We start from the raw sequence: 27718 nt of genomic DNA on the forward strand, positions 1-27718 counted from the left end.
GAGAGGAGAGGAGAAAGGAACAATACATAAATAGAGAAGTAAGAATGAATGGAAAGGGGAAGAGAGACAAGAAAAAACACAAGCACAAACCTTATCAGCATTTAGCCATTTCACATATTCGAACAGCCCACCAGCAAAGAAATATTCATTATAAAGGCTCTTTTCTGGACCATTATCTTCTTTTTTAAGCGTGATAGTAAGCTGCAACGATCAATTAGAAAAAGCAAGGCTATAACACCAGAAGGTAAAGTCTCAGATTTATACTACATAAAGGAAGCAGATAGACCAGAAAATTCCTATAATGATATCCATTTTGTTTTTGGCCCTATATAACGCAAGGTAAAAGAAATTAATGGAAAGTGTTATGAGGATTGATCCTAACATAGTGACCTAACTAAATGTGAAGAATTTACCTTAGGGTTCAAGAAAGCAAGTTCTCTAATTCGTCCAGCAAGTGTGTTGTAGTCAAACTCAATTGTCGTGGTAAATACTGTGTTAAGAAATATATATTAAATCATAAAAATCTGATTATCATAAATAAATAGGAGCTCAAAATACCAGCCATACTTTTATTGTCAGGCCAAAACCGAATGCTTGTCCCTAGATGATCACTTGATTCAGTTGAAAGCACATGACAAGTTAGTGTCGTTACAGGCTTCCCGCGTGAATACTTTTGCTGGTATTCCATTCCATCTCTCCAAACAGTGACTTCTAATGCCTGCAACAAACAGTGGATTAATAATCCGAACCTTAGTACTACTTTGTTTCAATCCTTGGTAAGGGATATAGCTACCATTGTGGAGAGGAAGGGTATTATCATGAGGCATATTTTGAGAGCAACAAACTGGGAAGCGGATGAATTAGCTAAAGCTGGTATAGGTTGATTTTTAGGTTTGTGTAATGCTTAAAGGTGTTAGGCCTTGGTTATTCTTATTAAGGGAGTATTAGGGTGTGTTATGTTTACAGAATTATGGTATTTGTTATGTAAGGAGTTGCTAGTGTTGAGGTGTGGAGGTGTATTAATGTTCTCATTAATAAAAGTTAGAGGCGCTCTTTTCCTCCTTCCAATGTCCTTCATGTTATGTTTGTAACATGTAGGATATGAAGGGGGTTTTTAATGACGCCTTATTCTATCAAAAAAAAAACTTAAAATAAGTGATCATCAATTACGGCAAAACCTTAATTTCAATTTAGTAAGAAATAACTGTCACCAGAACAAAATATTGTATACACCCTTGAATACAAACATTAATGTTCTAATTTGTAATTTATGCATAAAACATGAATGCAAATGAAGTGTAAACTACATTTTATCAAAACCTGAGCGGAGTACATATCATGTTCAAGGACATAGGAAGTAACAAAATAAAATTAATAAATAAATTAAAAAGGAAAAAGTAAAGTTGATGACCCATAGCCAAGAGACCCAAATATAAACCAAGTTAGTCAAAAGCAAGGTACAATCGAAACTATTCCCTGGGATCATCTTTGACTCCCAAAAAGCATTCACTGAGAAAATATTAGCTCAGGTTTTTTCAGTAAATAAATATTTAATAGAATAAACATATATCTTGTATGATAAATAGATATTATGGTATAGTCATAAGCGTCAAATTTCATGGGAAATGGATTTTAGTTTGTAGATTACAAACCCGCATAGAAAGTTAACCTTGCAATTGTTCAACCATAAACCACATTAGAGAAGTATAACTCAATCTACAGGTACAATAAGACTCAAATGATGTAAATGAAACAAACAAAGAAAAGATCCATGTTGGACACCCTGTTAGCTGTCTATCATTTCTTCAAAGTAGCAGAACATAATAAATCAAGGTGATGACAAGACAATAAGTACATAAAGGAGAAGTGTCCTTCCAATTTTTTGTCAGATTTCATTGTTTTACCCCTTTAATTAGAGAGCTATGCTCTCATATATGAGCACCATTTCTGTAATTGTCCACAGAGTTGGCAGTTACATTCATCCCCTCCAACCCCCCCCCCAAAACCAAAAAAACTTCAATTTTGTTTCTCTTTTTTGGGGTTCTTTGGCATTTTCTGGAACCAAAATCGTCAGAGAGCATAGATGCGATACTAGGCCTATCCCACCTTTGACAACTGATATAACCATAAAAAACTAGATAAAACCAGAAATGAGGAAATTATAAAATTTAAAACATTATTCATACCTCAGATAAGGCATTAACAACAGATAAACCCACACCATGCAAGCCACCAGAGACATTATAACCACTACTTAAACCACCAAACTTGCCACCTGCATGTAAGACCTGCAGAATAAGAAGAATATGCAACTCAGATTTCCATCAGACAAAGTAACCATTGATATCATACTACTTCTGTTATATAATTCATGCAAATTTTCTAAAATCAGAGAATCTTATTGAATATTTTGAAAATCATTGGGAAGTTGTATTTCCCACAATTCATTCACCAAATATACCATGTATTTTTATGAAAATTTAGGAAAAATAATATTAAACAAAGAAGTTTTGGTAGAAATTAACTCAAATTTCCATCATTCAAAGTAACTATCAAGATTAGACTATTATAGTTATACAATTCATGCAATTTTTCTAAAAGCAATGAATTTGATTCAATATTTTGAAGACATTCCAGATGGCCTATTTCTGATTCTCACAATACCTTCAAAAAATATACTATGTACTTTTATGACAATCTAGGAAAAAGAAATATTAAGTGAAAGTCTAAAGCCATACCAATTGATTAGAAGGTTATAAAATGAAACAAAAATGGAAATAGAGAACTATAAGAAAGCAAAAATACACATAGCACCCTAAGGAAAAATACCAAAGCATGGTCTCAACATTCCTGCAAATCATGTATGCAAGACCTAGCCATGAAAACGAACTTCAGATAAAAAATTACAGGACAAAGGAGAGTGCTTTATTTATATATGCAGCTTTCATGAAGAAGATTCTCGGAAACCTCAATATGAAAACAGAGGACTATATGGTTTTTATGCTTTTTTTACCGTCAACACTGTTTCCAAGGCAGATTTCTTTGTGACAGGATGTAAATCAATTGGAATCTGCAATTCATAAGCACTACCACGTTAAAAGCAATAGGAAAGCACATTAATAGCAGGCAGAAATAAAAGATAGCTTTTATCAATATTATGAAGTAAAACAATTGAAATGGTCTGGCACTGGAAACACATAATGACCGATGTGTCAGTTTAGGTCATATATACAAAAATTATGACAAAGAAAATTCTTATTGACTGTTTGTGTAATTCACATCTCAAGATAATGTACTGAGCATGAACCAGTGATATAAAGATATTGACTGCAAAAAGGGATATGCTGCACCCATGGAGAAAACAAGGTATTTGATAAAATAGTCTGGACACCAAAATCAAATTCACAGGAAAGAAAATCTTAAAACACATTTGACAACAAATATAATACAGAATAAAAGCATTTATAGCAGTAAAATAACAGAAGTTACATACTCCTCGGCCATTATCACTTATGCTCACAGAACCATCTGAATGTAAAATAACATCTATTTGTGATGCAAAACCTGCTTGAGCCTCATCAACAGCATTATCCAATATCTCGTATACCTAATAGGAAGAAGTAAAATCAAAAGTGTCAATGATTTTAACATCAAATTGTTGTAGAAGGAAAAGGAGAAATAAATTACCAAGTGATGCAAACCACGAGGACCTGTACTTCCGATATACATTCCAGGTCTTTTTCTAACAGGGTCCAATCCTTCCAAAACCTAATGATATTATAAGACATTCCTTAGCACCAAAACAACAACAACGTAAAAACATCATCGATACTAAGTTAAAGAATATAAGAAAAGATTATATTTTTTCAAAATTACCTGAATTTGCTCGGAGTTATAAGCTTTCGAGCTTTTGCTTCCACTAACAGCTTCAGTTGTGAAATTAGAAGATATAAATGCCTTTGGAGTAAGTACATGTTGAACTGGAAACCTGCAAATGCTCTTCAATGTGAAGTTTTTCCTGCAAAATCAATGACAAGTAGAAAATGAAATACAAAAATTAAAACAAAACCCGCATTAACCAGTCACAAATAATTGAAAATTAAATATCTTCCCATTATCACTCAAATCAGAAATAAGAAAAGGAAAAAAATTTCTCAAACGAAACCAAAAAGACAACTCTTGTGGCAATTTTATGTACTTGAAGTAAGAACTGAATAAAGTTCAAAATGCCCATCATGTTTTCTACTTTCGAAAACCCAACTTTGCTTCTTTCCCACCAAGTAATGAAAAAAGAAAGGAAAAAATATGGATGAAACCAGAGAAAAGAAAAACAAAATAAAAACCTGGGGTTGAAGAAGATGGAATGACGAGGAAACGAAGCGAGGGAATGAAAAGAAGGAGAATGAAGAAAGAAACGAGGGCGAGAAGCCATGAGACGAAGAGGATAGTGCAGATGAGGATAAAGATATCGCGGAAGAAGCGCCATTAAACAGCAACACTTTGGGTTTTAGAGGGACTCTCGATCTTTTTCTTCAATTTTTGGCTCTACGCGTAATGTGTTTTATATAAATCCTAAAAACCTAGGCTCAGTCTAAAGGAAAACACTGAGGGGGGTGTTTGGTTCAATTTTTATGTTTAGTTGGTCATGAATTTTATTCTCGATAATGTTTTATATATTATTGAGAATGTCATTACCTCTCTTTTCTTAGGTATTGTAATATTACCGGTATTTTGGACTAAAATGCCCTTAAATTTTTATTTTTTTTCAAAAATATCATTCTTCTGTCATTGAATAATAAAAATTCTACGAAAGTTAAATTACAAATTTATCCTTAAATTATTTTAGATTTACAAAAAAAATCTATAATTAAAATTTTATATGAAGTTCAGGGGTTAAAAAATTAACCTTTTTTATATTTTTAATTTTGTAAAAAATTATATAAATATTATGAATTTAATTTTTTAAAGAAAATATATAAATATTTTACAATTTGTAATATTATACAAATATATAATAAGGACAATTTGGTCAAATATACATTCCAATAATCTTTTATTCAATTAACCAAACACGGTAATCTTACATTTCTGCTAAACCAACCAAACACAAAATACAACATTCCAGTAATCCTATTCCCTAGTAATCTTTTATTCCCACTGGTAATCTTACATTCCGTGAACCAAACGCACCCTAAAATGAAGCAAATATAAGGATGTTATTTTTTAGTTTGGACGGAAATGAACATATCATTCAATTTTATAAATTATTTGTCAATCGTTTGTATAGTTTATGTTTGTTTGTTAAGTTTAATAAACGAGTATAAATAAATTGTATATGTTCATTTAATAAACAAATGAATTTGAATAAATGTGTGTTTAGTTCGTTTATGTTCACGAATAAGTTCGTTTATGAGCTTCTTTATAACCTCATTTATCGACTCGTTCATTTATGTTCACAAAAAACTCATTTAATGTCTCGTTCAGAAGCTCGTTTACTTTTTTTACATTTTAAATATTGGTGAATGTAATGACTAAATTGAACATATGGTGAAAGTTGGAGTTTATAATATGAAACTTGAGGAATTTAAGAACTAGTGGCATAATTTTACCATTTTTTATCTTGGAAATGATCATGTTAACGAATGTTAAATGAACATGTTCACAAACGTATAAACGAACACTAAACGTACATATTCGTGAACTCCAAAACGAACATGTTCACGAATATTTAAAGAACATATTTGCTAACTCTAAACGAATGAATACAAACATGTTCAAAAATAAATAAACGACACAAACACAACTTTTTTCCTTCAAATTCAATTATTTACACCCCTATTTTTGAGTTGTTGGATGCAAGGACTGACTCAGGATTTCATGTTAGCATGGACGAATTTATAAAATTTAAGTTTGGGCGAGCTTATAAAATTTTAGAGGGTGAAAACATATTTTCAATAAAAAATACAAAGAAAATATCTAAAATATATAGTACTAAAATTTTAGGGGGCGATCGCCCCCACTCGTTCCCCTTTAGGTCCATCCCTGGTTGGATGGCCTTTTAGATTAAAAAAATAAAATAAAATCTAGTCTTTGGATTTAAAAAAATTAATGAGAGAAACTAATTATGTATGTTAACTGGTTAACATGCACATAAAAAGAGGTTAAATTAAACGGTAGAAAACTCCCATAAAAACCTTTCAACTTCACATACTCAAAAAATCATACTTATCACCGATAGAGTTGGTGCAAATTGTAATTATCTTGATATCGCTTAAGTAAGGTCTCGAGTTTGAATCATTGTGTATGCAATAAATCTCTACTGGGAGACTCACCCACCAAAATTAGGTGTGCAATCTGAACTAGTCCAGATTAATTAAGGCAAAGCCTTAAAACCGATAGGAAAACCAAAAAAACCATACTATCTTTTTCAACCCATTGAAAGTGAGTTAGAGTGTAACACCCCCAACCCGTATCCGAGCCTGAGGTGTCACATTGTCTTCTCAAAACTCTGTTCTTTACAAATCCACTAAAATCTTAATTTCATCATTTAAGAAAATGAGTATTTTACATTAATAATTACAATCAAATTGTTTCTTTAAAACTATCAGAGCATATTCAATTTAAAATATTGTAACTACATGCCAACTAACTCTATAAACAAAATACATATGTTCAATATGTTTCTGATCTGATCATCGTAAGGAAAATACTGACATGTCTTGCTTCTCGCTATTCCACTCTCGTTTCTCATACCTACGTGTGAAACAATCACACGTTAAGTCGTTGACTTAGTGAGGCATAAAACATATAATAAAACTCTAACTCGTAATCATGCTTGAACTATTTCTACTAACATATCACATACAAGCATCACATCCACATATACATATACTAATTCCTACTATGCACATTTCATATATTCATCTATAAAATAATTATCCATATGCGCACATATTATTCTTCACTTCATAACTTTATCATTTTATTATCATACTTTCACATACGTACACATCATTTTACTAAACAAACATATATCCATTCATATATATATATATATATATATATATATATATATCAAATACACACATGCATATAATTATCTTCTTTCCTATTATTATCATATTATCACCATTCATATTTCTATTTTCTTGTTTATATGATTCATTATGTTCATATCATATATCTTATAACATATACAATAATCACTCATACACACATATCATATCATATAATTCATATCACAAAACACATATATACATCACATACATTATATTCAATGTTATCTCTTATTAGCCCATGTACACCTGTGAGAACTGTAGATATGTGAGTCTATTAAGGTTGTGCACTATGTTGTCACCACAGCTCGTATGGGGTCTCACTAGGGGCTATGAAATTTTGTCCCAAAGGACCACTATGAAATATCCCGAAGAACCGCGTAGACCTTCGACTCTTGGCATGCCAACTATACCTATAGCTCTCGTATCATATAACATGGGCATTATATTCATATCACTTCACATATTCACATATACATTTCACTTTTCATATGATTTCATAATCATATGCCACTTAGCTTATAACACTTCTCTTGTGTTCATATGACATGTACATTGTCATCTCTTATTCTCATATGATTCTCATACCTCAAGTATATCACATTCATATTACAGATTCATATAAGCTCACTGTTTTTTTATCACTTATCTTCTTATTATATTATTCACATCATATACCTTATTGTCACATAATCTCATATCACATAACATGTATTATTCAAGTATATTAGCATGTCACATGGCTATGTCTTCTCATGTATTCACTTTCATCATATTCTTCTATGATTACCTATTTTATCTCATAACCATATGTTCACATAAGCCACATAACATATACAAAAACATATCCACTCATATAATCAAACATACATATATTTCATGTCATTCACCTACTTATAATCAAGACTTCATGCACTTTAACTATCGGAAATAGACTTATCACAAGTCCAATTCCATATCATTTTATAAAATAAGATGCACTCACCTTGGCCTCACTAAGTTCCAATTCACTTTTATGATTTCCTTTCTTTCGATCGAATCTTAATTTGATGATCGTTCTGGAACTTGTTCGAGTTCGGAATCTACATAATCATACATTGATACATATTAGTATCCAATTGATATATTATAATCTATCATTTCTTAGACCAAAAGAAATGTCTATTTCAATTTCCTCTTGAAGTGCATCGATGCATTCTTTAACATGTGCATCGATGCACTACCCATGCATCGATACACCAATTACCTTCGATGTTGTTATTTTAAGGGGATGCATCGATGCACCAATTGCAATCGATGTTCATTTATTTGAGAGTGCATCGATGCACATTGAATTTGCATCGATGCACACAACCCAGAAATTCCATTTGAGCCCAAAATTCTTACTTTGACCTCAAATTCTACTTATTAACCCCTCCTTATGCCTTAAAACTCATCTATACATATGTAAACCTTCTTATAACACTATAACACTTAACTATCCCTCATAATTCACCACAATTCTTGAATCAAAGAATTTCATTAAATTTTCCATGTGTTCTTAATTCAATTCTATCACCTCTAACTTCTTAATTAACCCTTTGGCAAGTCAAATTTAACTTCATATTCTGTTAACTCCTTTTATTTCAATAATTCACTTAAACACTCCTTTTTCTAAATCTCTTATAACTTGTTCATTTTGAAGTTTTAGGTCACCATAACTCTTCCCTTACTCTTTGTTATCACTCGAGAATCAAAAGAAACCATAAGATTGAAGAAACAAGCAAATTAAATCCAACTCACCTTATACATGAAGACACAGGAAGAGGAAGAAGAAGAAACTGAATCCATCTCTCCATAATTTTCTTTCCCATTTACATGTGGTTATCTCTTTTATAAAGAGATAATAAAAATATTTCTTTGCAAAGACCAATTTACCCTTACTTTCTTACATATTTACCAAATAGTCTTCAAAATATTCCTAATTAAGTCTCTGAACTTTCAGATCTTTCAAAATTAGACTTCAAATTTTCAAAACTTCTATTTTAGTTACTTACTCTAGTTTTGGGATGTTACATAGAGTATAGCAAGATTTGAGGTACGATTGTTCCTCTTCACAACTCAAACTTTAAAATAAGATCTAAAATCTCATTAATGGGTGTTTTGGAGAGGTTAAGGTTTTGCTAGGTTTATGCTTTATGAGAGGTTTTGAAGGAATTTAATTTTAGATTTGTCTTTCATCTTTCCATTACTCTTTTATTTTCTTGATGTATTTTATAATGATTATTAAATAGTGAAATGAGATGCCTTTGACGTATTAAGAGGCAAGGAGCAATAAGCAAACTTAAGGAGGGTGAATAAGTAATATTTTAAGCATTTTTATACAAGATAATACACTTTCTTTACTAGTTAGAGGTATGTGAATCATAAAGAATGACCCTTGTAGGTTAAATATCAATACTAATGCATGTCATATTAAATTTTGTGAATCAATATTCTTGAGATGAGATTGGCGTTAAGAATGCTTGGTAATGATGTTAAATGATGTGAGGACGACGATAGTGGCTTTAGGTACAGTCTTAAGGATAGAATGAGATGGCTAGAATTAGATTTATGAGTACCTTTTTAGCTTAAAATTATATTTCTTACATTTTGATATCGATATTATTCTTACATTATTGATACCTCTTAAAATATGCAGAAATCTGGGTAATAGCATAGTGTAGTATTGAAATTGTTCTTCACGGTATCAGTACTATTTATGTGGTATCGATACCGAAGGTTTGATATCGATACCATTGAAAATATTTAAACATCGAGGCAGATTTTGATATCGATGCCACGAGTTAGTATCGATACTACAAGATGATGGTATCGATACTAGTGAAGTAACATAGTGCTACTAATAGCAAATATAGAAAAATCAAGCAATTTTTTTGTATTGACACCACCCTATGGAATCGATGCCTAATGAGTAAATATCAATACCCGTCAAGAGTATCAGTATTAATTACAAGAATAGGCTTACTGAGAGGGGAATTGAGGTTCAATCAGATAATATATACTTGTGTTATATAATAATGTGATTTGAATTAAGTATGTAAATATACCTACTATTATATGGGAGTAGGAACGAAGAATGATTTTTGACAAATGACTAACTCGAGTCAAAGACAAGTATGACATCCTCTTTGGAACTTTTGTTTTTCACCTCTATTTATTTTTTACCATAGTAGTTGATGTGTCTATTTTTACCATAGTAGTTGATGTGTCTAGCATTAATAAACTCATGTAAGTTTCTTTCAATTGAAGCAAACTTTTAAAGAATATATGTGTAAATATACTCTCAAATAGTAACATTGACATAATCATTATTATGTTATCCCATGTAGGATGTTACCATAAGGTGCAGCTTAAAAAAATTGTCAAATTTGTTTAAAGAGATGAAGGAGAAAAAGAACAACATTAATGATGTTATCCGAGAGATTGAATTTGACCCTTTATTAGAAACTAAGTCTCGACCAATTCGTTGGGACCTGTGTCGTGATTTAGTGGAGACCTTTGATGTCGAAAGGTCTGTTATGAAATTTAACGGACATATCATTCCTTTGAAGGAAGATGTGGAAGTTGTGTTAGGTATAGAAAATCATAGTGTTAATGTTTTAGAAGTGATGGAGAGGGAGAAGGAGAAAGACCTATGTTTAAAGAATAACATCAACAAAGAAGTTTTCTTTGTTGAGCTTGAGCAATAAATATTAAGTGGTGATTTTGATTGCGATGCATTATAAGCTATGTTTTGTTGGTGTGTTTCTATATCCCACGGTTGAGACATGCCCATTCAGTGATTATTTTAAATTATTGTGCTCAGATGACCTAAATAGAAAACTTAATTGTATGAACTTTGTCATATTTGAACAAACACTATATTCGTTTATAATATTTTGAATGAAAAGTTGTTGATGATGAATTTGATCTTCGATGTAAATAAATTGTTGCTTCTGAGCAAGTCATGTCGATAGTGTATTATGAAATAAAAAGAATGAAGCAATAAGAAAACCAAGACAAAAAGATATAAAGATAAAGAGAGAGATCTTGTACTATTATCTCAATATGATTATGTACAATGTTTTCTCTAATCTCTATATTTATAGGTATAAAGAGTAGATGTCATATACAACTCTAATCTTAATGGATATTAAAGTTATAATAATAAAATACATCAAAGTCGTATTTAATACATAATGTTCTAATCTTAATAGATATTCACATAAATAAATATTCATAACAAAATGTGATTTATATATTAGATGAGCATAGTTTGACGACGTTGATATTCTGACATGTTCTATCAATAGAATCTCGCATTTAAGTATAGTTCTAACAATTTCTTTTTGGATATTTAATTTAATTAAAAATATTATTTCATTAAATATTTGTTTGGAAAATATTTTAAAATATCAATGACATGTTCAGAGAGAATTAAATTTATTTCATTATAAAATAAATCTCTTTTTACAAATTAAAATATAAATAAAAGAGAATTAAATTTAAATATCAAAAATTAAATTTATTAAATCAAATTAAAGATAATACGTGATTAAATGATATTGTTTTTATTAACTGTGTGGTGGAAGTGACAATCATTCTTCATACATAATCGTACTTCTAAACCTAATTTTTAATTTTACAGATTAAATTTATCATTTTATTGATACAATATATTTTTATGTAATTTAATCCCACCTAAAAAACGATTGATGACACTCTAAATTTTTTTCAAGTTATATTTTATTTTATTAATAAATTTGATCTCAAAATTGTTATGACATAAACAAAGATCGAAAAAACAGTTGAATGATAAGGGAGAGATTAAAATTTTAAAGGATGGTCTAATTTTTCTTAAATGCTTATTATTTTACTCTTTTATAATTTAATCCTTTCTCCAATTTTAATCATTTTCTTATATACTTATAAATCAAACTCCATTTTGGAACTCGATTTAAGGATAAAATTTTTCCAAACACTTAATAAAATTTTCGAACCAACAATTTAAATTAAGTTATTTTTAATAAAATAAAAAAAATTCTCTTTTTATAATTTTTTTAAAAAATCATCCAAAATTTAAATCGATTATTTGATTCACTAATCCAAACCTATTAACCTGGATTTTAAAACGTAATAGTTGAGGTATTTTGATATTATCTGACATTATATTATTACTTTATCATATTTAAATATTAGATTTTAATAAAAAGTTCAGATGTTGATAAATTATCCAGTTCTCATACAATTACAAATTCATAAAGTTATCAATTCATGATCATATTGGAAACATGTACCATGCGATTCATGATCAGCCAATATAAGTCACAAATTTAATTCAAATGAATAAATCGGATCATCTGACAAACATATTTAGAACCCGTCAAATGATCTCAAATTTAGTTCAAATGATTAAATCAGATTATCTGACAAACATATTTAAAACCAATCAAGTGATTTCAGTGATCAAAGTGAGTGTTCTTTTCCATTGAGGTACTGGATTCGAACAACTGCGTCTAAATGTAAGAACGATTATGAACAAATACTATCTTGTAATCGCCTGGAATATTAAAAAAAAAGATTTAAGCAAGGTTGTCACCATTTTGATGTCAAAAAATGGACAAAATGTCTGAAGTGATTCCATGAAGCTCTTCATGTCCTGATCTTCATCTTGAGTAAAAGACGACTGAACTCCAACCAATGCTCCAGTGCTATATGCGATGCAAACAATCCCTTCCGATGTCGGAAAACATATTCCAAGATGCAGCACTGTTTATCCAGGAAGCACATCCAGAATCACGCGTAAATGCGACGTCAAGGCAAGTATCGGTTTTTTCCAACTAGGATGCTATCGAACTCCAGCCAATTCCATATCCTTAATCACCCAATGTAATCGCTGAGAAAGCCCGGCTCTTCGATACCCCGCAACCAACAAATCATAGGTTGATTTCGTGAGCTTATGTGAACCCTTAATACGCTCCAAAAATAGATCTAGTCTTTCATAAGCTTCTTCCCTGAAGTAACAGCAGATAACCTTCTCAACATCATCTGCGCATCTAAACAATAACCCTTGTTTCAGCAGCCTGCCCACGGAGTATTCGACATCATCCAATCGATTCAATGCTGCATACATAGTTATGATCCCGGAGTTCACGTGTGATAAAACAGCAACATCCTGTCCCGACTCCACTACAGTTAAAAGTAGGTCTTCCATTTCTTCTACCTTTCCATGTCTCAAATATAAACCGACGACCTTCTCAGCCATCTTTGGACTAATTTCCTGCCCAGCTTCAAGGCAAGATTTCAAGAACTCTTTAACGTGATTGAATCTCCGGCGTCTGCAAAATCCCTCCAGCAAGTTCTCCAATATGGTCTCACTAGGCATCATTCCTTTCAATGTCATTTCTTCGTAGAATCTATCAACACCGTCAAAGTCTCGAGATCGACTACAACCAGAAATGAGTGAATCATATGTTTGAAGAGTAGCACAATAACCAGAAGCCTTCTTAGCTGAATACCAGCTTTTCATGGCGTCGACATATCCCAAACTCGAAAACCCTGTTATGAAGGTCTCATAAGTCTCCTCATTTGGTTTGTAGCTCTCTGAACTTGCCATTATCTCGAACAAGCTCAATGCTGTTAACAAATCATTCGAGGACAAGCAAGCATGTATGAAGGAATTGAAAATAGAAGTTGTTGGTTTAATCCCATGAACCTCCATTGAAGTAAAGACATGCATTGCAAGTGAAACATTTCGAATCTTTGCACAAAGAGACATTATATAGAAATATTGATCATAGTCTCCCTCATTTTCCTTCAACATTTTCTCTAATTTCCATTCCAAAACCTGACCAATAAAATAATAACCTAAGTTGAACAATGGGGAAATAGAACATTAATTCAATAAATTAAGCTGGTTATGTATTCATTGCCTATAATTAAGTTCCTGTGTTACTCTAAAATTCGAGTTTTATTTGCATACGCATGTTCAAATATGGATGAATCTAAAATATAACCGATTAATATAAAACTAAAAAAAAAAGACAGAAATCACTTGTAATCCAAAGACTTACCGAGAGCGTAACCCTTTAGAATAAACTAAATAACATTTTAGGTTGAAATCGAAAATATTACATTCTCCGAGAAATCACATAAATTGTATAACCATTTTAGTTGCAACCTAAAAATTTACTGTCAATACATTATCGGTTTTAGACGAAATTATTACAAATTATGTAATTTTTAGAGTAGACATATAACATTTTAGGTTAAACACATCATAATGTAACGTTCTTGGTTGTAGTCGAAATAATTACCAATTGTATAACTGTTTTTTTTGTTGAACATGGTAACATTTTAGTTAAATCCGAATATCCAAAACAACATGATTGCAAGGAAATAAAATTATTTATAAGAAAAACGTATGATTGGAAAATGGAAAAGAACCCTATGTATAAGAGAAGACATGATTACAAGAAAATAAAATGATTAAATTTGAAAAGAGGGTACATAGGAGTTCTTCCATTCACTAATGTTCAAAAATCTTAGCAGCCAAATAATCTCACCTTTCAATATTTATTTTTAAAATATATATATATATATAACGGAAAGAAATGGGTTTTAGAATCTTACCAGCCGAGCCTTCTCCGGTGGCAAAGATGGGAGAACGGCGGCGAGAGACTCCCAGGAAAACTGGGGATTATTGTGGGCAAAACGATACTCAGAATCAATCGTAGACTTGATTAATGAGGTGGGTAATTGAAGTAGTTTCTTCAGAAGAGGATTGAAAGAGGATGGGTCGTTACATAACCAGCGTTGAGATTTACAAGGGATTTGAACAAATTGAGAGCCTGAACCTATTTTAGCTGCTCTTAATAAAACCTTGCAAACTAACGCCATTGTTTTTTTTAATTCCTTCTCTCTTTTTCGGATGGAAATGGATGCTTGGCTGTAGGAATAGTAGCAGACTTTGGTGGTATTTGTTTTGTTTCAGAGTTTTTTTTAGAGTAAACTATGTAAATAGTCCCTTATATTTTCTGTCTGACTGACTTTGGTCATTAGTTTAAAATTGAAGGGGAAATGGTCTCTATTATTATCAATCTATTTGATTTTAGTCTCTCAATCGTTAACTCTCGTTTAATTAGTCTCTCAATTATGTTAGGGACTTAAACAAAAAGGGACTTAAGAAAAAGAGGACTAATGGAAATTAATAATAGAGAGAATTGAACCGGACGAACTGATAATATGAGGGATCATTTACCCTTAATTTTTAAATTCGTGACTAAAGTTGATCAAACCCTCAACAAAAAGAACTATTCACATAGTTTATCTTTTTTTTAATTAGTATCAGATTCATCACTTTTTTTTTATATTCGTATATTTTTATCTATTAAATTTTAAAGGTTTAATATAAAAATAAATGTTTAAATACTTAAAGTTAATGTGGACACTTAACTTTTTTTTAAAATAATTTAGATACTTAAAATTAATTTTAGATATAATTTAAATACTTATTTTTATATTAAGACAATTTCTTTTTGCTAAATTTTACCCTCAATTATTTAAAAAATAATAATTGCTTATCTAATAGATACTGGGGAAAATATTAATTTTTTTAATAATTTTGATGTGATAATATGTGTCAATTTATATGTATTTTTTTGCCATCTTGGTTCTAAGGTTTCACCTTGATTAATTCGGATCGATTCGCGTTGCACACTTGATTTTGGTGGGTGAGTCTTCCAACGGAGATTTTCTACATACATAAGGTCTCAAACTTGAGAACTGCTTAACCGATATCAAATTATTTATCACTTGGTTGGTTCAATTCATATGTATTTTATATAGTCATAATACTATTTGTCCTATATATTATATAATATATGATTTAAAATTTATAAAAATATGTAAATTAAAAGCACTATAAAAATGTACGAGAAAAAATAGTATAAGTACATATGGATTACCATAATATTCAATATCCATTTTTGTTAAAAAAAATCAATCCTTCTTAGAAAGTTACAACTTTTGGCATATTACTTGTAAAAGTTCTTTGGGTTATTAGAGTTCGTGGAAATTGTTCATGTTAAGGGAAGTATTTTTTTTTCATTTTTTGTTGTTTTAAATTCAGTAAATTATTAATTGATTTGATCTGAAATTAAATTAAAAGAAACAATATTTCTTGTCACAAATTAGTTTGATTTCTCTTTAATGTGTCAAAGCACTCTATTATTGCATGATTAGCAATCCTTGGAAGATAGGCAACTAAACATAGGCTCTTGCAAATGGCAGTATGACGGACCTCAAAGAGTGAAGCAATTCCTCTGGCTAATTTTTCATCAACGGGTAATGACGAACTCTGAACGGAGGAGACGTGGGCTGTCTTCGGATCACCTTTGTCCTATTTGCGGTAGTTGCGAAGAGACTATTCTCCATGTCATTCGAGACTGCCCCTCAGGCTCATATGATATGGGATTACCCCCTCCCCCACCGTTTCAAGCTAAGTTTCTTTTCCCTACCTCTTTTTGATTGGATGGTTACTAATCTTTCACATAATGTAGGTTTGAACCAGACTACTTTTCATTGGAGACATTTGTTTGGAATCCTAGTTTGGCTTCTATGGAAGCAACGCAATGCTTTTGTTTTCAATGGACAAGTTCGCTCAATGATGGAGACTATACACTCGGCTTGGAGTTGGGCGCAGGCGATTAAAGAAACTCCAAGGAAGAAATCCCAGAGTGACAGACACCATTATAATTAAGAAACAACCATGGCGTCCCCCCACCATGGGTTCGGTCAAGCTAAATACGGATGGAGCTGTTTTTCCAACAACTATGGTGGCCGCTAGTGGAGTTGTGCAACGCGATTTTAATGGTGATTGGATTATCGGCTACCATCGAAATATCGGCCGTTGTAATATCCATAATGCCGAACTTTGGGCAGTGCTTGATGGTCTTACAATCGCTTGGGATATATGATTCAGGAACATCGAAGTCGAAGTTGATAACCATGACGTGGTTAAGACTTTAAACACCTGTCCGAGGTTGCATGAATCGACTATTGTCCGACATATCCGTCGCTTACTTGAGCATCAATGGAGCGCTAAAATCTCCCATATTAATCGTGAAGCCAACGCCACTGCAGGAGCGCTAAAATTATCACCTTGGGACTTACTGTTTACCATCAACCTCCACGAGGAACCCAAGCCTCCTTGCATGCTGATGCTATTGACTGATAATTTCATAAATTAAAATCAATTCACATTTTAAAAATATTCAAATTGAGTTATGAATAGCTTGAAATTTTCAATAATTAGTGGATTAATTTTTAAATTTGAGTTGAATCCCTCAATTTTGCATAATATATATATCACATATGAAAAATATAAAGAGAGATATATGTATATCATATATGGTTGTAGAAAACCATTTAAAGTGGAATCAAATATTATCATAATATTATAAATATTTACAATAAATTTAAATAAAAACTCAAACAACTCAAGACTCAAATTTCATAAACGGACTCCACTCGAAAAATCTTCAAATAAAATTTGAGTTATAAAATAAGACTTATCAACTAAAAAAAAATTAACTCATCTCAATCGAATATTCACCCTAAATGCGAAGACAAAAGAATATCAAGTTAACTACATAATAAAATTGTATATATTTAAATAAAGTACAAAAACAATTTTTAAATATCTTTTTTTTTAAAAAGTAATATTTAGTAAGATTAAATTCGAATAATAAAGCGTTTAGTGCACTCATAATTCAAATTGAATTTTAAAGATGTTGTTAGGAATGTCACCTATAATATATGTATTAAAACAAACATAAAATATAAAATTTGTATATATCCCTAAACAGAAAATGAGCCCATTATAAACATATGCTGCTATTTAAATAAATTAATCTCTAAAACCAGCTTAGAACCAAGGCTTCACCATCCCTTGCCTATGAGCCACAACCAGTCGAGAGTTACCCCAGCGAAGATGCCTCCTAGCAGGAACAAAACAAGCAAATTCCCCAATGCATTCTGCTCAGGTCCCTATAAAAAAAGGAAAAAAAATCACTAACTTTTTATTTTTCTTTCAGGTTTAAAGAAATTGAAGCATAAACAATATTGTAACAAACCTTATAGCCCTTGGGTGCAGAAGTAAGGACACAGACTGTGAGGTAACCATTAGATAAGCCTAAGAAGCTTGTTAGCATGATCATCCAGCCTTGGTCGCCATATCTAGTAGTGAAGTAAAATGCCGGGACGAATAATACACGAGAAAGTATCACGGTTGTGAGAGCTTTCCTCGATTTGAGCTTCAACGGTTTTACTAGTGGAATGTATCTCCCAATAAGATCCCATACATTGTACATTGCTATCAGAACGAGGGCATACCTGAAATGTTAATGATAAATCTGGTGTAACTTGTAGCTACATATAAACACCAAGAACGAATGAGACAATAACATACCAGGTACCTAAACTGTGTTTTCCGGTATCTTCAGACAAGAATCCAGGAAAAATGGATAGTGTCAGCGCGTATATCAGAAACATGTCGAGTGCGTAATCGATATTCTGAATTAGTAACTCTTTGGTGCTCAGCCTTTCCTGCTTCTTGGTGTCTACCTCATCCTGCAGAAGACATTGATTCTTCTTACACAATGAATTGAAAAATACTAGGACATTTCTTAAGAATGACAGTAGGCAGAATGACATACATTTCCAGGTAATGCTTGGATGCCACCAGCAGCCAGGTCAGCTGCAACAGTTTTAGATCCTTCAGAGGCTGCCTTTGAGCGATAGTACTTCACAATTGGTAGTTTTGGAAATACATACGCATAGAGAAGAACACATACAAGCTCAAAAAATGCAGAGATGGAAAAGAACAGAACTGCACAGAGGTGTGGTTACCACAGAGAGAGAAATTATTAGTCTCGAATAAACCAAAAATGTAAGGGATACTAATGATTTGCTTGTTGATTAATTGTTAAGCTTAATTCAAATTTCAGATCTTTAGACTAAGATTATCAAGAAAGATGTTTTTCCTTTTGTGATAGGGAATTAAGTATAAGGGGATTAAAACTTACTGATAGGGAAGCGGTGGCGGGTTAATGAACGTTGCTCTTGTTGAAGAATCAAACTTAGAAAAGATCTAGACTCGATGAAGAACAATAAGGGATGAATCAGGAAGGTGGCGGCAATAGATAGGGTTTCTTTTTGGTGCTGGAAACAAGATAAAAATAAGATTAAAACAAGATAAAGAAAAGATAAATGAATTGCAAATAAAATAAGATAACAAATAAATCAAAAGATCTCCCTTATGAAGGTGAACGATAAAGATGATTGATGACGTTGATGGATATGTGGAAAATCGATGGATAATGTCCTATCGAGCCCTCCTAGTCGCAATGAAAAGGTAAACATGATAATATGACTCTAACCAACCCTCCTAGTCGCGATGAAAAGGCAAATTGGAGTGTGAAGATTAATCTCCCTCACAAAAACTTGAAAGAACTCGAGGAGAAGAAGCATCGAAGGCACAAGGCAATCAGCACTTGCAAAAATGAACTCTCGTTGTATTATTAATCAAAGAAATCTTCAATTACAAAGTTTATTGAAGCCTCCTTTATATAGGGGCTGAGTTCTAAAGGTCCTAAATAACTAATGAATAAAATAATAATAAACTAAACATATCTTAACTCTAATTCCTAATAAAATAATAATAACTAAAGATAATATTTTTAACCCAATCTTAATTCCTAATAAAATAATAAATCTAATCCTAAAAGATAATGCATCATCCTATATTAAGTTATATTACAAATAATCAATAAAAATATTGAAAATTCGTAATATTTACAAAATCCCGTATTAATCCCGTTTAGGATTTTCTGCATGCACCATCTTCAGTAAAATAGCCATATCTTGAGTTCCTGATATCAGATTGATGCGATTCAAGAACCGTTAGAAAGATAAGAGACAGTCGGTCGTATCTACAGAAGAGACATATTGACTAAATAAGATCAGGATCCCATTCAAAAAGTCGTCGTAAGTCTGCTTCTGTTATGATATTCTTTTCCAATGCTTGGACGAGTGGATCATTTGGAAGAGTTATTACTTCTTCCTTTGATGTGAGCCTTGTGATGCATGTATCATCCTCCCTTTCTTCAAAAAGATTCGACCTCGAATCTGAAACATTAAAGGGAGCAACATTAGAATCGTTTAATGATTCATTCACATTATACTTATCGAATAGATATGCTTTGAATCTTCGAGACTTTGTTCTTCTAATAGGTTCGAGTATAAACATTAGTCCAAAGAAGCATGTATTATGGACTCTGGTGCATGTATCATTCCCCCACTCCTCAAAAGGATTCGTCCTCGAATCTGAAAATCCAAAACAAAGAGAATTAGATATGTTGAAAGGAAAACTTGTGAAACATTTACCAGGATCAATGTGATGTGTCTTTATGCGTTTTAGTCGAGGTTTCTTCTTTGTAGGAACTGATTTCTTGTAGTCTTGAAATCCTCTTTTGCATACAAGTCTTGTAATCTGATGTTTTGGTTGAAATTCAACATGGCGTCGGCCACTGTTGGCTTTCTGTATGATTGCTTCAGATAATTTCTCCATGGTTTTATTCGTGTGTGGCGAGAATGAGTGTTTAAAAACCATGTCAACTGGTTTGTTAAAGTAATCCCTTAAGTCTCCCTAAGTGTGGTTCATTAATTAAGAATTCTCGGGAGGAGATTTGTGGACTGTAGAACCTATTTAGTTGACAAGGAAACTCATATACAAGATAAAGTTCATTAAAAGCACTTTTAAAAGTATGGGTAGAAATATCAGAAATATCCGAGTTATTGTGATATACATCTTTAATATGTTCAATTCTCGGAATAGTAGTATGCGTTTTATAGGTAAGAGTATACCTTCGTGGTAGTGCATCGTCTACTGTGTTTTGCTTACCTCGGTCTGTTATACACTTAAAGGAGTTGTGCTTAGTGTGGATGACAACTTCACGAGCCTTACCTTGTAAAAAGGAGAAGAAGTACGTTACAATAGCATTAAAATGAGTAATAAAATACTTACCTATAGACTCTAGTAACTGGTGGCTCTTCATTGATATGACATAGTGATTAGGGCTTTCAGGTGGTAACCCATCAGGAGGGTCACCTAGCACTATTCGACAACTCTTAGCGATGGAAAATGGTGTGGGCCAGTCTCGTGTTGTTTTTAATTTCTCATCATTTACATGGATTCCCGGTGCACGAACTATAAAGCCTTTGGAGTTGTTCGAATCTTGTTTCGTCATTAAGATGACATCACAACTAAGGCTTTCCTGGATGTAGCCTTTTCGTAACAAATCTAACTCTTTGGTTTCTTCGATATTGTATGTTTGACAAGGTATGATGGAACCTTGAATTAGATTGGTTTGGTGTTGTTTTCCTCTTTCCGGTGGTAATTCGTTAGGTGGATCACCTAACACTTCTTGAAAATCCTGTAACAAAGATGAAAACACACTAGGCAAATTCTTGTTAATGTTAGAAATCGAAACAATTGATTCCCTAAAGTGAACAAGGATGGAAGGCTGTTTATAAATAAGGTTCTCTCTCAATTCTTTTGTGCTCACACATTGATTTTGAGTCACTCTTTTCTTCTCACAATTAGGTTCACTCACCTCCCATGGGTCATTATTCTTTTGGCTTTTGTAACTAGTGACCTCTTTTGTTTTTGCCTCTTTCTCAACTTTTTCTTTTTTTGCTTTCCCTACCTCCTCATAAATTATCATTTGATCTTTAGGGACTGGAAGTGTGTCATTCTTTGCTGGTCGTTCTTTCTCCTTGTCAGGTTTTTCATCTATTGGCTTTTTTAGAGAAGATGGAGTAGAAGATGAGGAAGGATTTGAAGGATTACCTTGGTAATGTTCACTGAATCGAGATCTCCTTTGGATTTGTGCTTCGACTGTCATTGCTTTCTTTAGTGCGTCTTCAAGGTTTTCGTACCCTTATAGATCAAGAAGATCAATGATGTTTGAGTTTAAGCCGACGATGAATCTTGACACGGTGACCTCTTCTTTTTCGGTTATGTTAGCCCTATTGAGTAAGGACCGCATCTCCTTATAGTACTCTTCAACTGAACTTCTACCTTGTCGAAGTCGGTCTAATCGTAGTTTAACTTCACGTGTATAATGTGTCGGTAGGAATCGCTTCCTCATGGTTTGTTTGAGGTAGGTCCAAGAAGTGATTGTTGGAATTTGGAAGTTCTGGATCTTTTCCCTTGTTTGCATCCACCAAGTTCGAGCATATCCTTCGAATTGTGTGGTGATAAGGTGAACTTGTTTAGCTTGGGAGCAGTCATGGTATGCGAACATGAGATCAACTTTTCCTTCCCATTCGATGTACCTGTCTGGATCATTGTCTCATTTGAAAGACGGGATCGTGAATTTTGGTTTTGCAAAGAGTTCGGGTGCTTGCAAACGTGGTTATTCTCGCCCGGGTACTAAAAGTTCAGCATTGTTTGGTCTTGGATTCTGGTTTGGTAGATCCAATTGTGGTTTTTGTCATTCTCTCACGATTTCATCAAATCTTTTAACTTGAGTCGTGAGTCGGGTAAGTGTGGCTAAGATAGCCGTAAGTGTCTTGTTGTTATTGTCGCCCATCTTGAAATCATAACACTCAAAAGAAAATTTTAAAGTAAAATAAAAATAAAAGGAAGAAAATTCAACAAAGCAAGAAACCTCACAAGTCACTCTAAGAAAGTAACACAACGAGAGGCAAGTAAGCCGATCTTGTACTCTTTAAAACTCACTTTACCAAGTAGTCTTCCACAGTTCGTATCGGAGTTTGATTACTAGGAAAGGCGATAAGAAAAAACTTAAAAGTTCTAAGAGGCCAAACAAGGTTAGACTCCAAGAGAACGAGAATGCAAAGAAGAAAGAAGTATGCAAACTCTTTAGTCCTACTAACACAAGGAAGATAATGTGTTAGATAATGCAAAAGAACAATAACAGGGAAAAAACAAAAGAACCTAAAGCACTAAGAGTCAAAGAAAAAAAGGACCAAATCAGAAAACCTGGAAAACGCTGGATCAACTTGAGCAACGTTTTTGAGGAGGTTATCGGTGTCCAAAAATTCTGAAAAAATTCTTGAATGACTTTCGATGCGTCAAGCAACCACCTATAAAATTTCAGAACCAAATACCTTCAGTAGTATCCAGTAGATTCTGTTGAACGGTGAGTCCTCAAACAATCTATTTTCTTGATCGCTTTTTTTCGAAGTTGTTATTGATCTCCAAAATTTCTGATTTTTTGTGTGAATTATTTCCAATATATGAAGTTTCAATATGGAAAGTTTCAGCACAAAATTCCTCCTGTAGAATTTTCAAGAAATTCGACAATATTCTAGACCGAATCTGCCGATAAAACTTGAATGATGTATTTGAAGGCTCTAATGAACTCTGATTGAAGTGAATTTTGGACTGGAGATTACACTTACAATGAGTATGATATCTCAGAAAATCAGACCTAAATACCTTCGTTTGCAATTTTTTTTGAAATTTTGGCTTTTTTGTTTTTTTTGCCTCTTTTTTTTGTTTTTTTTTTGAAAAAAATAGCAAACTAACAAGAAGGATTTGAATCTAAATTAAAATTAAATAAAAAATAACCTGAAATAATGAATCTTCTCTGAACTAGCTCCGTTGGGGTACCTTGACGGTGTTATGTGCAAGAACAAACAAGATTGCTTGCTTCTTTCCAAGAATCAGCCCAAATCTGATACCAATTGATAGGGAAGCGGTGGCGGGTTAATGAACGTTGCTCTTGTTGAAGAATCAAACCTAGAAAAGATCTAGACTCGATGAAGAACAATAAGGGATGAATCAGGAAGGTGGCGGCAATAGATAGGGTTTCTTTTTGGTGCTGGTAACAAGATAAAAATAAAATTAAAACAAGATAAAGAAAAGATAAATGAATTGCAAATAAAATAAGATAACAAAGAAATCAAAAGATCTCCCTTATGAAGGTGAACGATAAAGATGATTGATGACGTGGATGAATATGTGGAAAATCGATGGATAATGTCATATCGAGCCCTCCTAGTCGCAATGAAAAGGCAAACACTATAATATGGCTCTAACCAACCCTCCTAGTCGCGATGAAAAGGCAAATTGGAGTGTGAAGATTAATCTCCCTCACAAGAACTTGAAAGAACTCAAGGAGAAGAAGCTTCGAAGGCACAAGGCAATCAACACTTGCAAAAACGAACTCTCGTTGTATTATTAATCAAAGAAATCTTCAATTACAAAGTTTAATGAAGCCTCCTTTATATAGGGACTGAGTTCTAAAGGTCCTAAATAACTAATGAATAAAATAATAATAAACTAAACATATCTTAACTCTAATTCCTAATAAAATAATAATAACTAAAGATAATATTTTTAACCCAATCTTAATTCCTAATAAAATAATAAATCTAATCCTAAAAGATAATGCATTATCCTATATTAAGTTATATTACAAATAATCAATAAAAATATTGAAAATTCGTAATATTTACAAAATCCCGTATTAATCCTGTATAGGATTTTCTGCATGCACCGTCTTCACTAAAATAGCCATATCTTGAGTTCCCGATATCGGATTGATGCAATTCAAGAACCGCTAGAAAGATAAGAGACAGTCGGTCGTATCTATAGAAGACATCTTGACTAAATAAGATCAGGATCCCATTCAAAATGTCGTCGTAAGTATGCTTCTATTCTGATATTCTTTTCCAATGCTTGGACGAGTGGATCATTTGGAAGAGTTATTACTTCTTCCTTTGATGTGAGCCTTGTGATGCATGTATCACTTACTGGCTCCTTTGCGAAAACCACCCTGCGAATTCTCGAATGCTGCTTTTGTGATTAACCTCAAAGCAGAGGTTAGAGCCCCTGATGCAGCCAAACCAGCAACATATGACTGAGGAATCCAGAACATATAACAAAAGAAAACATGAAGTTTAGTCATCAGAAAATTCAGCCAAAAGGGAGTTCAATGACATGCGAAAGTGTTGATCTTTTATACTGACTTGAAGAAATTCAGGTTTCATGTAGGAGAGATCTCCAACCATTCCACCTTGCACATGAGCATCTGCAACCCCAAAAGCTCCACTGATGACACAAATTCCTATGAAAGTTCCAACTCCTCCTTTACCAGAGGTAGCTAAATCCAACTATACATAAAACATAGAGGAGAGAACCCATAAGTTTGAGTTAATGAATCAAGAACATATGAAAGATTCAGAAAACACAAGCAGGCTTCAATTGCAATCCTCAAAGTAAACCTATCATGTATCAATAAGTCACAAGGGAACTTACAACTACAACCGCAAGGGAACTTAAGAAAACAATATATATCCAAATAAATTCCTTCTTCTAGTGTTTATTTTTGCCTCGTTGTAAGCCAGTAATGCCAGTGTTCCAAGTGCAAATGGCTGATAAACAAGAGTAAGGACCCTAGATGGGTGGTAATGCTGCACATGGGAAAAGAAACTAGGTTACATGACAATAACATTTATAATTATCACTATACATATTTCAAGCTAAAAAAGCAGAGCAACTATGAAGAGTAGAAGTGCTCAGCAAGATAAAGTAGCATTATTTGTAAAAATGTAGAATTTGACAGCAAGACAAGAAATCCCACAGTTAGAAAAGTTAGCTGCAGCGGTAAATCCGGTAACAAATTTTGCAATCAGATTGACAAAGTGGCAGTGCTTAATGAAACTATAACATAGTTCCCTACCTTTCTGTTACAAAGGTATTCTAAATGACCTAAACGCAAATTTATGTATCGAATGGAAGCCAGAAGACATTATCATTGTCTCATCGACATGGTTTTCAAACAACATGATCTATGTCAATGTTTTAGTCATGAGCTAGAACGTTGAAATGTATATTTGACTACTTCACAAAAGAATACAGATTGATAACAAAATCTGTTCAAGTCACAGGCTTATAAAGCTCCTTTATTTCATATTGAAACAAAATCAGCTGCAAATTGTTTTAGTTGCATTTATATAATCATCGAACACTGTCACAATGCCACAACCATGAGGAATAATTTGGAAAGTGAGCACAAACATGTAAAAAAATGATATTGAAATTACCGGAAACAAATAAGAGTAGTAATCTTGTATTGTCAGCGTACTATTCCAAGAAAAGAGTCAGCCATTCCCGAGCAGCCAACACACAACTATCGCCATGTTCTTCCCCTGTATGACAGGAAGAAAAAAACATATTCATCCTGCAAATTGTTTTAGTTAAAAACTCAGGAGGAATCAGGAAGCTGAAGGATAAACCTCAAGCCTTTGAGAAGCCTCATCAGGGAACACCATACTTGCTCTCTATTAAATGCCTCGTACAACGACTTGGAATCAAAGCTGCTTAATATCCAAATAACGGTGGTCGGATTTAATGCTGTCAACAAAATCATATATAAAAAAGTCAAGCATTTAATGTATCTAAATGCTCAGTTTCACAAGCATTTATGCGGAATTCGCAGGGTATGAAGTGTGAAATAAACAAAACATAAGATTGATATTCATAATCCACAATCACAAAGCCTTAAACTGGGTTTATACAAATCAAAAACCTTGAAATCATTCAAACCAGAAGAACCCATGATCAAATTCCCTACACATAACTAAAAGCCACGTTTAGAAAAATCCAAACTTTGCAGGGAAAAAAAGAGAATTTCTGCGTAAAAACACATAAACAACATTGAATCGAAAAAGAAATCGAAAACAAAGGCAGAGACAGAAAATGAAGAGATTGAACTTACTTGTAAGAAGAGATCCTTTTCAGGGTCAGAAGAGATTCTTCAAACAGGTTAAACTGTTGGTATCAATAAAATATCCACTTCTGATTATGACATACGGAGAAAAAGAAAAGCAGTTTTTTTCTTTTCTTTTATTGATTACTGAGGGGGAGTGATGACAAATTCCCTTGGTTGAGATATTATATATGCTGCGTTGAATTTGTAGAGTGTTAGGCGATGGTGTTTTCGCCATAGTCAACCACCTTGTTCGAACACATTTTGCCGCAAAGGATATGCATTGACCAAAGACTATTAAACTCCCAAAACAATTCATATTATTTTTAATTCTCCCTCTATGATTAAATTGGGGCGGACTACAACATTAATTGAATTAATTTGAAATACACATTAACTAGGAATGAATGATACTCGATTAAATATTTATAATTATTTAAATTATTTAAATAAGATTATCTAAATCTAAATTAAATATTATAATTTATCTGATATTTAAATTTATAAAAAATAGAAATTAAAATTCTAAGTTATATATTTTCTATGAAAAATTTAATTTATATTTTAAATATATGAATCCTAGTCATGTTAAAGTTTAGATGATTAATATTATTAAGTTATATAAATTTAAATTTTTTATAACTACTAGTATCCAATCTATTGATTCAATATATTAAATTTAAAAAATTCTAACAAAATTTAAAACCTTAATATTTCAATTGTCTAATTTAAATAATTAATATTTTTAAGTTATATTAATTTGATTCTCAAATATGTGGATCCCCAAGTTATTTCATCGCCCAGACGTACAAGAAATAGGGTTTTAATTCATGATTT

The 27718-nt window shown here is 32.4% G+C and overlaps 2 protein-coding genes and 1 pseudogene across 2 annotated transcripts in view; all 3 read right to left on the reverse strand.

The window, feature by feature from the left end:
• Nucleotides 1-4571, reverse strand: part of LOC120188058 (DNA gyrase subunit B, chloroplastic/mitochondrial-like) — a 21429-nt gene extending 16858 nt beyond the window's left edge. The window contains exons 1-9 of the mRNA XM_039191595.1: nt 4344-4571; nt 3877-4018; nt 3688-3768; nt 3494-3607; nt 3014-3070; nt 2187-2288; nt 568-718; nt 414-490; nt 91-201 (exon numbers count right to left, since the gene is read on the reverse strand). Of these exons, the coding sequence (XP_039047526.1) occupies nt 91-201; nt 414-490; nt 568-718; nt 2187-2288; nt 3014-3070; nt 3494-3607; nt 3688-3768; nt 3877-4018; nt 4344-4486 (978 nt within the window). The 5' untranslated portion in view covers nt 4487-4571. The remainder of the gene's footprint in view (nt 1-90; nt 202-413; nt 491-567; nt 719-2186; nt 2289-3013; nt 3071-3493; nt 3608-3687; nt 3769-3876; nt 4019-4343) is intronic.
• LOC120188060 lies at nt 761-26459 on the reverse strand (annotated as a pseudogene).
• Nucleotides 12532-15012, reverse strand: LOC120188059 (pentatricopeptide repeat-containing protein At3g53700, chloroplastic-like). The gene is made up of 2 exons (XM_039191596.1): nt 14709-15012; nt 12532-13923 (listed from the first exon to the last, which is right to left on the reverse strand). The coding sequence occupies exons 1-2, from the start codon at nt 14973-14975 to the stop codon at nt 12925-12927; spliced, it is 1266 nt and encodes a 421-aa protein (XP_039047527.1). The 5' UTR covers nt 14976-15012; the 3' UTR covers nt 12532-12924.
• Nucleotides 26460-27718: the final 1259 nt, after the last annotated feature.

The sequence above is a fragment of the Hibiscus syriacus genome, unplaced genomic scaffold, assembly GCF_006381635.1.
Source record: "Hibiscus syriacus cultivar Baekdansim isolate YM2019G1 unplaced genomic scaffold, ASM638163v2 tig00116937_pilon, whole genome shotgun sequence".
NCBI classification, from domain to species: domain Eukaryota; kingdom Viridiplantae; phylum Streptophyta; class Magnoliopsida; order Malvales; family Malvaceae; genus Hibiscus; species Hibiscus syriacus.

Excerpts from the sequence above, each read along its gene's own strand:
- LOC120188059 (XM_039191596.1), bottom strand. The coding sequence starts at position 14,975 with ATGGCGTTAGTTTGCAAGGTTTTATTAAGAGCAGCTAAAATAGGTTCA. Across the intron at positions 13,924-14,708 it reads CACCGGAGAAGGCTCGGCTG|GTTTTGGAATGGAAATTAGA; the intron begins GTAAGATTCTAA and ends TTTATTGGTCAG.